This window comes from Stomoxys calcitrans, chromosome 5, assembly GCF_963082655.1.
Source record: "Stomoxys calcitrans chromosome 5, idStoCalc2.1, whole genome shotgun sequence".
Classification (NCBI taxonomy): domain Eukaryota; kingdom Metazoa; phylum Arthropoda; class Insecta; order Diptera; family Muscidae; genus Stomoxys; species Stomoxys calcitrans.
Genome location: NC_081556.1, coordinates 115430187 through 115443171, shown reverse-complemented (window position 1 = coordinate 115443171; position 12985 = coordinate 115430187). Strand labels below are relative to the sequence as shown.

The 12985-nt window shown below is 36.8% G+C and overlaps 2 protein-coding genes across 3 annotated transcripts in view; one reads left to right on the top strand and one right to left on the bottom strand.

The window, feature by feature from the left end:
- Window positions 1-279: 279 nt before the first annotated feature.
- Window positions 280-3919, bottom strand: LOC106090868 (probable cytochrome P450 9f2). Its single transcript, XM_013257206.2, has 4 exons — window positions 3579-3919; window positions 1364-1868; window positions 594-1242; window positions 280-531 (listed from the first exon to the last, which is right to left on the bottom strand). Exons 1-4 carry the CDS (start codon window positions 3779-3781, stop codon window positions 365-367), a joined length of 1524 nt encoding a protein of 507 aa, XP_013112660.2. The 5' UTR covers window positions 3782-3919; the 3' UTR covers window positions 280-364.
- Window positions 3920-10999: 7080 nt separating this feature from the next.
- LOC106090872 (transient receptor potential cation channel protein painless) overlaps window positions 11000-12985 on the top strand; it is a 72300-nt gene continuing 70314 nt past the window's right edge. The window contains exon 1 of one of the 2 annotated variants that reach the window (XM_059370144.1): window positions 11000-11199. The gene's annotated coding sequence lies outside the window, so the exon portion shown is untranslated. Of the gene's footprint in view, window positions 11398-12985 lie in introns of both variants that reach the window. The other variant, XM_059370143.1, reaches the window with a different exon arrangement.

The window sequence follows — 12985 nt, the reverse complement described above, 5'->3', positions numbered from 1 at the left end:
GGAATGCTTGAAAGTTTTCGTTATTCGAAAAAATGAAGGAGCTTCAGCGTTTTAGACCAAAAAACAGACCTAGGTTTGGCTTTATAAACACCTACAGGAACTACAGTTCTGGGTGGCCAAAAATCTGGCGTCCAACACCTGCAAAAATGTCTTCAGATACCAATATATTTTTGTGTGTTCGAGACTGAATGTATCCTGAATAAGCTGAAATTTTAAACAGTGGGTTGTATAAGACCCTTTGTTAACCCTGTCCAATATGTTGTAAGCCAAACATGACACTTTTCATTTGTTTTTCGTATAAAACATTTATTTGTTTTGAAGACATATTGATAACTATCAAGTTACTTAAGTTAGAGTCGACATTTTAAGATCTAGCAACAAATTTTATCCAAAAACCATTTTTTGCTGTTAACTGGAGTCCGGATGCCTTTAATTCCATGGGTATGCAACTCTTTGCGGCGGGTTGGAATTTATAATGTCGCAAGAGATAGTAGATCAAAACTTTTGTTTCCAATAAAGCAAAACGGGAGCCTGAAATCATATGAACAAAAAAATCAACCACTTCTTGGATTTATTCATTTTTGTATGCTTACCTATACAGTTTCTAGGACCCATACCAAAAGGCATATACGCAAAAGGATTTATCGATGCTTTGTTCTCTTCACTAAATCTTTCGGGATCGAATTTTAGGGGATTTTCAAAGTATTGCGGATCCCTGTGGAAGCCAACAATTGGCAGCAAAACCGTATCACCTGGTTTAAGATCCATGCGTAGGCCATCACCTAGATCATAGCTTATATCCTTATTACACTGGCGATCGACCACTACGGTGGCAGGCCATTTTCGTAAGCATTCGCGTACCACCATTTCTAAGTAGCGCATGCCCATAAGTGACTCATATGTCAGAGGTTCGCCCTTTAATTCGCTATCAACTTCTTGGATTTCTTGCAAGAGTTTCTCTTGGACCTCGGGGTTTTCCATTAGTTCATGTATGGTAAAACATGATAGGCCAGCAGAAGTATCAAAACCAGCAAAAAAGAAGAAAAAGCATTGGCCAACTATATCGACATCGCTCCAAGTGCGATTTCCATTAGGCTGCTTGGAGAGTTCTTGAGCTTCCATTAGCATTTGAACCATATCAGGTCTATTTATGTTATGTTCCTGGCGATACTTCATGGTATCTAGAACTAGGCTCATAAAATATTTCGTAGACTTTTTATCGAAAAGATCCATATCTAGCCACTAAATGGGGGAAAAACGAGAAGCAATTAATAAAACTTGAATTTAAAAGCAATAGTCTAGCTAATATGATTATATTCGGATAAGAACAATTTTAAATATATCGTTCCTCAATATTGATTACCTTAAAAAGCCTTTTGAATTTTACAAACATTATCAGCTTAAAAACACTCTTCAAGGAAAAACTGGTCACCATCTTTCCCACTCTATAGAATTCATTGTCTTTATCCGCAAACGAATTGACAGAAAGACCAAATGCCGTTGAAGCCACTATGTCGTTAGTGTAGCGAGTTATAAAATCCTTTATATCCATTTCCAAACCCTGCGAAGTGTTTGCCTCAGGCTGCTTGTCCAAATGCATCAAGGCGTTCAGGGCCACTTCATTCATCAGTTGGAACATGCCACGTAGTTTACTGCCCGTAAAGGCCGGAGTTAATATGTTACGCATATCTTTCCACCGACTGTCCTTCATAAATAATAAAGAAGCGGCAAAAAGATTTTGATCATTTTCACAAAACATGGAACGATGATTGGCAAAGTGATCAAAATCCTTTATGGTGATTTGTTTGATTAGTTCTGGATCGCGAATAAAGTAGGCCGGTTTGTTTTGATCAAATACTCCATAAATTCTAAAAAAAACATACATTTTTTTAATAAAAATTTGTGATTTTTCTATAAAATACAGCTAAAATGAGGCTGAAACCCGCTAGAGGCGCCCTTGTAGAGGCTCAAGACGTCAAGATCCCAGATCGGTTTATATGGCAGCTATATCAGGTTATGGACTGATTTGAACCATGCTTAACAAAGTGGTTGGAAATCAAAACGAAACACGTCATGCAAAATTTCAGCCAAATCGGATAATAATTGAACTCTCTAGAGGCTCAAGAAGTCAAGATCCCAGATCGGTTTATATGGCAGCTATATCAAGTTATGGACCGATTTGAACCATGCTTAGCACTGTTGTTGGAAGTCATAACGAAACACTTCATGCTAAATTTCAGCCAAATCAGCTAGGAATTGCGCCCTCTAGAGGCACAAGAAGTCAAGATCCCAGATCGGTTAATATGGCAACCATATCAGGTTATGGACCGGTTTGAACCATGCTTAGCACAGCTGTTGGAAGTCATAACGAAACACTTCATGCTAAATTTCAGCCAAATTAGCTAGGAATTGCGCCCTCTAGAGGCTCAAGAAGTCAAGACCCCAGATCGGTTTATATGGCAACTATATCACGTTATGGACCGGTTTGAACCATGCTTAAAAAAGTGGTTGGAAATCAAAACTAAACACGTCATGCAAAATTTCAGCCAAATCGGATAATAATTGCACCCTCTAGAGGCTCAAGAAGTCAAGATTCAAGATCGGTTTATATGGCAGCTATATCAGATTATGGACCGATTTGAACCATACTTAACAAAGTTGTTGGAAATCAAAACGAAACACTTTATGTTAAATTTCAGCCAAATCGGATAATAATAGCGCCCTCTAGAGGCTCAAGAAGTCAAGACTCCTGATCGGTTTTATGACAGCTATATCAGGTGATGAACCGATCAGGTTATGAAACATATTTGGAACACAAAACACCTCATGCAAAATTGCAGCTTAATCGGATAAGAATTGCCCCCTTTAGAGGCTCAAGAAGTCAAGATCCAAGATTGGTTTATATGGCAGTTATATCCAAATCTGAACTGATCTGGGCCAAATTGAAGGAGGATGTCGAAGGGCCTAACACAACTCACTATCCCAAATTTCAGCAAAATCGGATAATAAATGTGGCTTTATGGTCCTAAGATCCTAAATCGGCGGATCGGTCTATATAAGGGCTATATGAAGATATAGTTCGATATAGCCCATCTTCGAATTTAACCTGCTTATAGACAAAAAAGGAATCTGTGCAAAGTTTCAGCTCAATATCTCTATTTTTAAAGACTGTAGGGTGATTTCAACAGACAGACGTACGGACATGGCTGGATCGTCTTAGATTTCTACGCTGATTAAGATTATATATACTTTAATGGGTCTGAAATGGATATTTCGATGTGTTGCAAACGGAATGACAAAATGAATAAACCCCCATCCTTCGGTGGTGGGTGTAAAAACAGACAAATCCGTCATGAGGCCAGCAGTAACTAAAATCTGTCCTCTGCGCTTTATCTTACGATATGTGCAAGGCATACCGGAGCTCTAATATTGATATATCTTTGCAATAACTTTCGAAATGTTTGCTGGGTATACATAAACTTGAAATCTCATCCACTTTGTGCATTTTGATAAGTTGATAGCAAAAAACGAAAATATATTTTGGACAATTTATTATTCAAAAACAAAATGAGTCTTACTTGCCATTGTATTTGTTGTACCTATTCAGCATTATATCAAATATCGATTTGCCACTAAACACCAGTTGAAAGAGAGTGCCCAAAATGGGTTTGGGTTTATCATAGGGAATGCCACGTATTTTAAAGTAGTCATGATTGCTGCTGGACCGACGATAGACAAGGTACAAACAAACTATCGTTAATATTAGTACTTCCACCAACATTTTGTATGTTTTGATTAGTAATTGTTGTTGTTATTGTTCTAGCTGCTATACAGATAGGCCAAAGTAATTGAATATCATTTCGACCACTTGCACTGCGGTGTACGGTGTGACTCAAACTAACATTCGCGAGAATGAAAACAACAACGAGCTACCAACCGGCAAACAAGAATAAGCTTTTAATGGATGTTTTATGAGTTATCATAGCATACAATCCAAAAGCTCTTTGCTATCGTTATCTATGACTGCTGTAGAAGAATAATAAGGGGAAGTACTTTCTGTTTTTGTTTTGGTTATTTTGGTTTGGTTTTAATAGATACACTATGCTACACTTAAATAAATGACACTCAATTTTTGGCAATCAAGAAGTGGAAGAGTTGAACCAGTCCAAGGTCATGGTTTCTCAGCCCTAGAAAGATGTATATGTTGAAACGTTGCAAATAACTTTCAGGTGATCATCAATTCAACCAACATAAATAAAAACAAAATTTTGCCGCGGCCAGTTGGCAGAGGGGTTTTGCCTTTGCGAGCAGAGTCGTTTGCGCATACCGAACGTTAAAATTGTATATTTTCTACTGAAGCCACGGAGGTTTTGCTTAGGTGTCAGAAAACGTTTATATGCCTAGCCAACTATCAAATAGGTGGGGCGTATTACGAATCTAAATTAGATAACTGTTATAAGGAAGCCCAACAGTCGGAAAATGTAGCCACTACTAGATAACGTCTGATAAAGGGTTGAGGCTAATAGACTTCGTCGCAGCAAAAACATGGTAGTTAGCAGCACCAGATTTCAACATAAAACAAGTAAAAAGGCATTGAGTTCGAACGGGCCGTACTTTGGGTACCCACTACCTCGGGTGTATATATAAACCCGCCACAATCTGGTGAAAATTGGATAACCTATGCACTCAAATTCGGCACGGACATTGAGTGGTCTAATAAATATAAGTCACTGTTGAATTTTGTATTTCAAATTTCAGCGAAATCGGATAAAAAATAAAGCTTCTATGGGCAGGTCGCTCTGTAAGGAAGCTATATCTAAATATTGTCCGATACAAACCATATTTGGGACGGACGTCAAGAGACCTAAAACTACCCACTGTTTCAAATTTCAACTAAATCGAGTAATAAATAGAGCCTTTATGGGCTTCAGACCCTTTATCGGCAGATCGGTCAATATGGCAGCTTTATCTAAATATAGTCCGATCTGAACCATATTTGGGTTAGATGTCGAGAGGCTTAAAATTACTCTCTGTTTTAAATTTCAGCGAAATCGGTTAGAAAATAAAGCTTTTATTGGCTGCAGACCCTTTATCTGGAGATCGGTCTATATGGCAGCTGTATCTAAATATAGTCCGGTCTATACCATATTTGGGTCGGATGTTGGGAGGCTTAAAACTGCGTACTATTCCAAATTTTTGCGAAATCCATTAAAAAATAAAGCTTTTATGGCCTCCAGACCCCTTATCGGAAGACCGGTCTATATGGCAGCTATATCTAAATATAGTCCGATCTGAATCATTTTTGAGCTAGATGTCAGGAGGCTTAAAATGACCCTCTGTTCTAATATTTCAGCGAAATCGAGGAATAAATCAAGTTTTTATGGCTTCAGACTCCTTATCGGGAGATCGGTCTATATGGCAGCTATATCTAAATATGGACCGATCTAATCCATCTTTAGGTCAGATGTCGGGAGGCTTAAAATAACTCACTGTTGCAAGTTTTCAGCGAAATCGAGTAATAAATAAATCTTTTATGGTCTTCAGACCCTTTATCGGAAGATCGGTCTATGTGGTAGCTATGTCTAAATATAGTCCGATCTGAACCATATTTGGGTCAGTTGTCGGGAAGCCTTAATTTTTCAGCAAAATTTCGGAAATCGATCTATATAGCAGCTATATCCAAATATGGTCCTATTTGGCCCGTTCAAGAACTTAACCAGCGTGCATCAAAAAGACGTATCTGTGCCAAATTTCAGCTCAATATCTCAATTTTTAAAGGCTCTAGAGTGATTACAACAGACGGACGGACAGACACACGGACATCGTTAAATCGTCTTAGAATTTTACGACGATCCGAAATATATATACTTTGGAAATTGATATTTCGATATGTTGCAAACGAAATGACTAAATAAATATACCCCCTATCCTACGGTGGTGGGTATAAAATGTAAGGACAGGCTAAAGTCGGGCGAAGATGACCTTTTGATACCATACACCACATTCGATATGCAGGCTAATTTGTCCAATTTTTGCTTACATTTAATTTTTTGAGAAGGTCGATTGATAAATGGGTTAACAAAGGCCGTAAAAGTGAAAATCGGGATATGCATATATATAGGAGTCATATCTAAAACTGAACAAATTTCTATGAACTTCATCAGAAGAGTTATAAGAGAAACCTTCGTGCCAAATTTTGTGAAGATCTGTTAACAAATTACTGAATTATTGGATATTATCTTACATCGGACGAACATATATCTAAATCTGAACCGATTTCAATTAAATTCAATAGCAAAACCGGGAGTCATAAGGGAATCCTTTGTGCCAATTTTTGTGTGAACCGGTTAACAAATGACCAAATTATTGCAATACTAGTCCAAATCGGACGAACATATATATGGGAGCTATAACTGAACCGATATCTATGAAATTTACCAATAACGTTGAGAATTATAAGAGAACGCTTCGTGCAAAATTTTGTGAGAATCTGTTTACAAATAAATATATATTGGTTGCCCAAAAAGTAATTGCGGATTTTTCATATAGTCGGCGTTGACAAATTTTTTCACAGCTTGTGACTCTGTAATTGCATTCTTTCTTCTGTCAGTTATCAGCTGTTACTTTTAGCTCGCTTTAGAAAAAAAGTGTAAAAAAAGTATATTTGATTAAAGTTAATTCTAAGCTCTATTAAAAATGCATTTACTTTCTTTTAAAAAATCAGCAATTACTTTTTGGGCAACCCAATAATTTGAATTTCGGTCCAAATCGGGCGATAATATATATATGGGAGCTATATCCAAATCTGAACCGATTTTTTCCAGTTTCAACAGGTTTCGTCTCTAGGCCCAAGAAAATGCTGAAAACTGCGATCTGTACTTTGTACACAAATAAATATGGACAGACGGACAGACAGATGGGCATAGCTTAATCAAATCAGAACAGGATTCTGAATCGTTCGGTATACTTATCAATGGGTCTATCTCTCTTCCTTTTGGGTGTTACAAACAAATTCACAAGTTATAATACCCTGTACCACATTAGTGGTGCATGGTATACAAATTCACAAAGCCACATGATGGTCTTCAGATCAAGAAGCAGGGAACCCAGTTGATCATGTTGTGTTACATGGAAGACATTTATCCAGCGTGTTAGATGTACGATCGATCCGTGGAGCAAGTATAGATTTGGGTCATTAAACGGCTGCAGCAAAGGTTCTCACCCGTTTGAGCATGGCAGGAAAAGTACGATCTGACATTAAACGGAAGTTGAACGTTGAAAATCTGCAAACACAACAGATGGGAACGGCATACTCCACTAGACTATCCTTACAGCTTGAAGAAAGCACTTTTTGTGCCGATGATATAACGGAACAGTGGCAATCCGTTGTTCACTTCATGGAAAAAGACAAAAAATCCGTAATTGTATAACAGAAACCTCCCTCAAGAAACCCATGGTACGACCAAGAGTGTCGAAATGCTACTGAAGCCAAGAATCTGTTCGGTAATCAGTTGTATGGTGCCAGTTGAAGGAGAGATATTGTGAGAAAAGGAGGGGGAATTGAGATGTTCAAGAGCTTTGGTACAGACACATCTTCCTGCAGAGGCAAAGAAGGAAATCTGGTAACAAATACAGATGGAGTGCTGAGGATATGGAAAGAATTCTGTTTCCAGCTACTGGTATCGGATTATGGTGGTCATGAGTATACCACAGACCCAATCCCTGATAATGATATAGAATGTCTACGTGCTAATGAGAGTGAGCTCCAAGTAGCAGTGACACGACTGAAGAACACCAAGCCGGCAGGAGCCGATGGGTTGCTTGCAAAATTATCTAAAACTGTAGGCGACACGCCGATAAGGCCTATGCATCACATCTTATCGCGATCGCATGCAAGGTACACTCAAGTCTAAAGTCAACGAAATAAATTTTTATTAGGAGCATGTAAAGATTTAAACATTTTTTATACCCACCACCAAAGGATGGGGGTATATTCATTTTGTCATTCCCTTTGCAATACATCGAAATATCCATTTCCGACCCTATAAAGTATATATATTCTTGATCAGCGTAAAAATCTAAGACGATCTAGCCATGTCCGTCCATCTGTCTGTTGAAATCACGCTACAGTCTTTAAAAATAGAAATATTAAGCTGAAACTTTGCACAGATTCCTTTTTTGTCCTTCAGTAGGTTAAGTTCGAAGGTGGGCTTTATCGGACTATATCTTGATATAGCCCTATATAGACCGATCCTTCGATTTAGGGTCTAAGGCCCATAAAATCTACAATTATTATCCATGAGTCAGTTGTGTTAGGCCGATCGACATTCTTCTTCAATTTGGTCAAAATCGTTTCAGATTCGGATATAGCTGCCATATAGACTGGTCTCTCGATTCAAGGTTTTGGGACCAAAGAGACACATTTATTATCCGATGTTTCCGAAATTTGGGACAGTGAGTTATGTTAGGCCGTTCGACATCCTTCTTCAATTTGGTCAAAATCTGTTCAGATTTGGATGTAGCTGCCATATAGACCGATATCTCGATTTAAGGTTTTGGGACCATAAGAGACGCATTTATTATCCGATGTTTCCGAAATTTGGGACGGTGAGTTAAGTTAGGTCCCTCGACATCTTCTTGGAATATGGCACAGATCGGTCCAGATTTGGATATCGCTGCCGTATAGACCGATCTCTCGATTTAAGGTCTTGGCCCCATAAAAACCACAATTATTATCTCATTTTACTGAAATTTGGGAGAGTGAGTTATGTTAGGCCATTCGACATCCTTCTTCAATTTGTTCAGATTTCGATATAGCTGCCATATAGACCAATCTCTCGATTTAAAGCCTTGGGCCCATAAAAGGAACATTTATAATCCGATTTCGCTGAAATTTGACACAGTGACATATGTTATTATGAAATTTGAAACAGTGAAGCCTCCCGGCATTCGACCTAGATATGGGTCAGATAGGACTATGTTTTTATATAGCTGCCATATAAATCGATCTCCTGAAAAAGAACCTGAAGCCCTTAAAAGCTTTATTATTCAAACGAATTCGCTGAAATTTGAAACAGTGAGTTATTTTGAGCCTCCCGATATGGGTCAGATCGGACTATATTTCGATATAGCTGCCATATAGACGGATCTCCCGATAAAGGGCCTGAAGCCCATAAAAGCTTTATTTTTCATCCGATTTCGCAGAAAATTGAAACAGTGAATAGTTTTAAGCCTCCCAACATCCGACCTAAATATGGTTTATATCGGACTATATTTAGATATAGCTGCCATATAGACCGATCTCCCGTTGAAGGGTCTGAAGCCCATAAAAACTTTATTTTTGAACCGATTTCGCTGAAATTGGAAACAGTGAGTGCTTTTAGGCCTCCCGACATCTGATCCAAATATGTTTCAGATCGGACTATATTTAAGTATAGCTGTCATATAGACCGATCTGCAGTTAATAGGTCTGGAACCAATAAAAGCTGCATTTATTATCCGATCTCGCTGAAATTTTAAACAATGAGTTGTTTTAAGCCACCATCTGACCCAAATATGGTAAAGATCGGACTGTATGTTGATATAGCTGTCATATAGACCGATATGCCGATGAAGGGTCTAAAGCTCATAGAACCTATATTTAATACCCGATATCGTTGAAATTTCAAATAGTGAGTTGTTTTAAGCCTCCCGATATCTGACCCAAATATGACTCAGATCAGACTATATAGATAGAGATGTCATATAGACCGATCTTCCAATTTAGGGTTTTAATATCATAAAAAGCCGATTTATTGTCTGACAATTTTACTTGTTGAGTTCTCGGGACCTGAATAAAATATGATCGAGACCAGTCCCTATTAGTTATAACTACGGATATAGGAGTGGAGTTTTATTATAATATCCTTGTTTAATTTTTTCCATATCGGCCAGATTTGGTTATAGGTGCCATATGGAACGATCTCTCGATTTAAAGTCTTGGCCCTATGAAAAGCGCATTGATTATTAGATTTCGTTGAAATTTGACGCCGTGACTTATGTTAGGCTTTTCGACATTCGTGTCTTATATGGTTCAGAGCGGTTTATATTTAGATGTAGCGGCCAAAAAGAGCCATACTTTGTTCTACAAAATTGAACAGAGACATATATTTATTAGATCACTCAATGTCCGTGACGAATTTGGCTGCATAAGTTATCCAATTTTCACCGGATTGTGACGAAAGGGTGTTTACGTATATACCCGAGGTGGTGTGTATCCAAAGTTCGGCCTGGCCTAACTTAAGGCCTTTTTACTTGCTTATAGGTAAATTAATTCTTTTAAATTTGGTTTAATTTTAAAAATTGTTCTTAAAACTTATAGAAAGTTGGTTTATATTTTGTTCATGCAGATTCTTAATAAATATGTATATGTACTGCCCGCCTTTCGGGGTTTATGAAAATCTAATAAAATTTTCATAGTAAATTATAACATTAAATGAAATTCCAAAAACGTTTCATAAACAAATTTCGCTAGTCCCAACACTTACTCTTGGTTGAACACTCACGCATTCGTTTTGTTTATTATTTTGGGGGATACTTCAGATTTTGTGTATGTAGGTGGAGCATCATATTAACACACAGACAGCTAAGATAAATAAACAAAACAAGTATAAAACGTTTTAGAGTGACCATACCAAGAGACCATACCGGCATCATATGAATGAGTAATCCAAACAAATTATCACAAAACCCACTACTATACAAACCCCCACACAAAAAATATTGAAAAGAGAAGCCCCAAACAAACCAGCGCTACTCCTCTGTGAGAGTGTATTAAACACTCAAATCATAGGGGTTCTCTGGTATATGTGTTCACTTGTTGTGTACACATAGATCAACGAGTGTTGGGGAGTACGAAGAGCAACTTGCTATGCTGTTATTCGTTGTGTTGTAACGATGATCTTGTGCCTTTGCACTGGCTGTTGTTGTTATTGTTTGTTTGAGTATCGGTGGCTGGCTGAAACGTTTAGTTAGTTTGAGTCTTCAACTGTTGCACTGCGGATCGGAAAACGGGAAAATAAACGAGAAGCATACAGTAGCGGCGGTCAAGCGGAAGAATAACAACAAATCAAGAGTGTTTGATATAAAACCCCAGATATACACACAAACGCGCGAACGCTTGCATATATGATAATCATGGACTAGTGTGGCCTCTTAAGTGTAATTGATTTAAATTATTTAATTAAAACAACAACAGCGACGTCATCACTTATGCCACTCTTACATGTTAGTTAGAATTACATACACACACACACGCGCAAGCAGATTTAGTGCAGTTTCAATACAAGAATAGAAAGAAAATCGATCGGAAACGACAAAATCTGCGGTTTTTGCGAAATTGAAGCAGTTTGATTTGTGGTAAAGTCTAAAATTTTAGTTTGAGTGTTTAAGTCAATAAAAACAAAAAAGCAACAAAATACCGCCTTCCCTCTCTAACCATAAAATATTTCAAAGTTGCAACTTTGATTTAAAGCGAATACGCCTGGGGCGCACAAAAATGAAATTGAAAACAAGTTTGGGTTTCTAAAGATCTGCAAATGCAGCAAAAAAGGCTATCATTACAGGGAAACGTGTTTTTGAAATCAGCACAACGGTCGTTTGTCGAAGTTTAACAGTGACGAGGGCTAAACATTCAACTTGGATTTGTTTTTTTTTTTCGTTTTTTGTTTCTTGCTCTTCAGATGGATGTATTTTTTGCTGCATTAACCTTCAGTTGTTTGAATAGTTGGCGCATTAAAACATCGTTTAGTATAATTAATCAAATTTTTGAATTGCTATAAATATTTTTGTTTTGAAAAAATGCATATAACGAAATGAAAGTGAATGAAATTGAATTCAGCAACAACAGTGAGTGGTGTATTGTTAATTTAATCAAGTGGCAAAAAAAGTTAATTAATGACATTTAGTATGTATATATGGACAAATGGATAAGTCTTTGCAAATTGAAGATGAAGTACCGAAAAAAAAAACAAACAAATGAATAAAACGGAACGTAAATTCTGGTAGAACTAATATATCATGTCAATGACGTCATTCCATGAAGATTTATCTCTTTAAACATGTGGTGACGTTGGTGCACTGCCGAAATATATATTTTTTACTCTGACAAAATCTTCAGCAGCATCATCATGATCATCATCATCCCTGTCAACGCCTTCCAACTACAAGCTCAAATCTTCGTTTTATTTTATTTAGAATAAAATTTCACCATTGCCAAAGCCACCCAGCCACCATAGCTTGGCTGACTAACTCTCCTTGGCTTTTTCGTTTATTCATCACCGATATTCAAAGCTATTTCTATAAGCAACACCAACACCAACCACAATCGTACGCTTAACTCACATTCAGCAACAACATGTGGTTATTTCCTTTTTTAGCTCATTGCTAATGTTGTGGGCGCTTTTACTGTTCCATGCGGGAAACCTATAACAATGACAAAGAGATTAAGTATTGTTTTAGTGGTTAGCTGGTAATATAAAATATGATTGGAAAAATGTTTTTTGAGAATAATGTCGTCATTATGAAAAAAAATTCTTTTAAGACCAAATTTTTGCAACGAAATTTTTTCTAGGGACAAAACTTCAATGAAAATTTCTTTAGAGACTAAACTTTGATGAAATTTTTGCTAAAGACAATATTGGATGCTTTTCTCTAAAGACAAAATTTGAATAAAATTTTCTTACTGAATATTTTAACAAAAATTTCCCTAAAGACAAAATTTCAACAAAATTTTCTCTATACAATATTTCAACAAAATTATCTCTAAAGACAAAATCTCAATGAAATTGTCTCTAAAGACAAAATTTCAATAAAAATTTCTTTAAAGACAAAATTTCAATAAAATTTTTCTTAAGGCAAAATCTCAGTGAAATTTTCTCTAAAGACAAAATTTCAAAAATTTTTTTAAAGACAAACTTTTAATGAAATTTTCTTTAAAGACAAAATT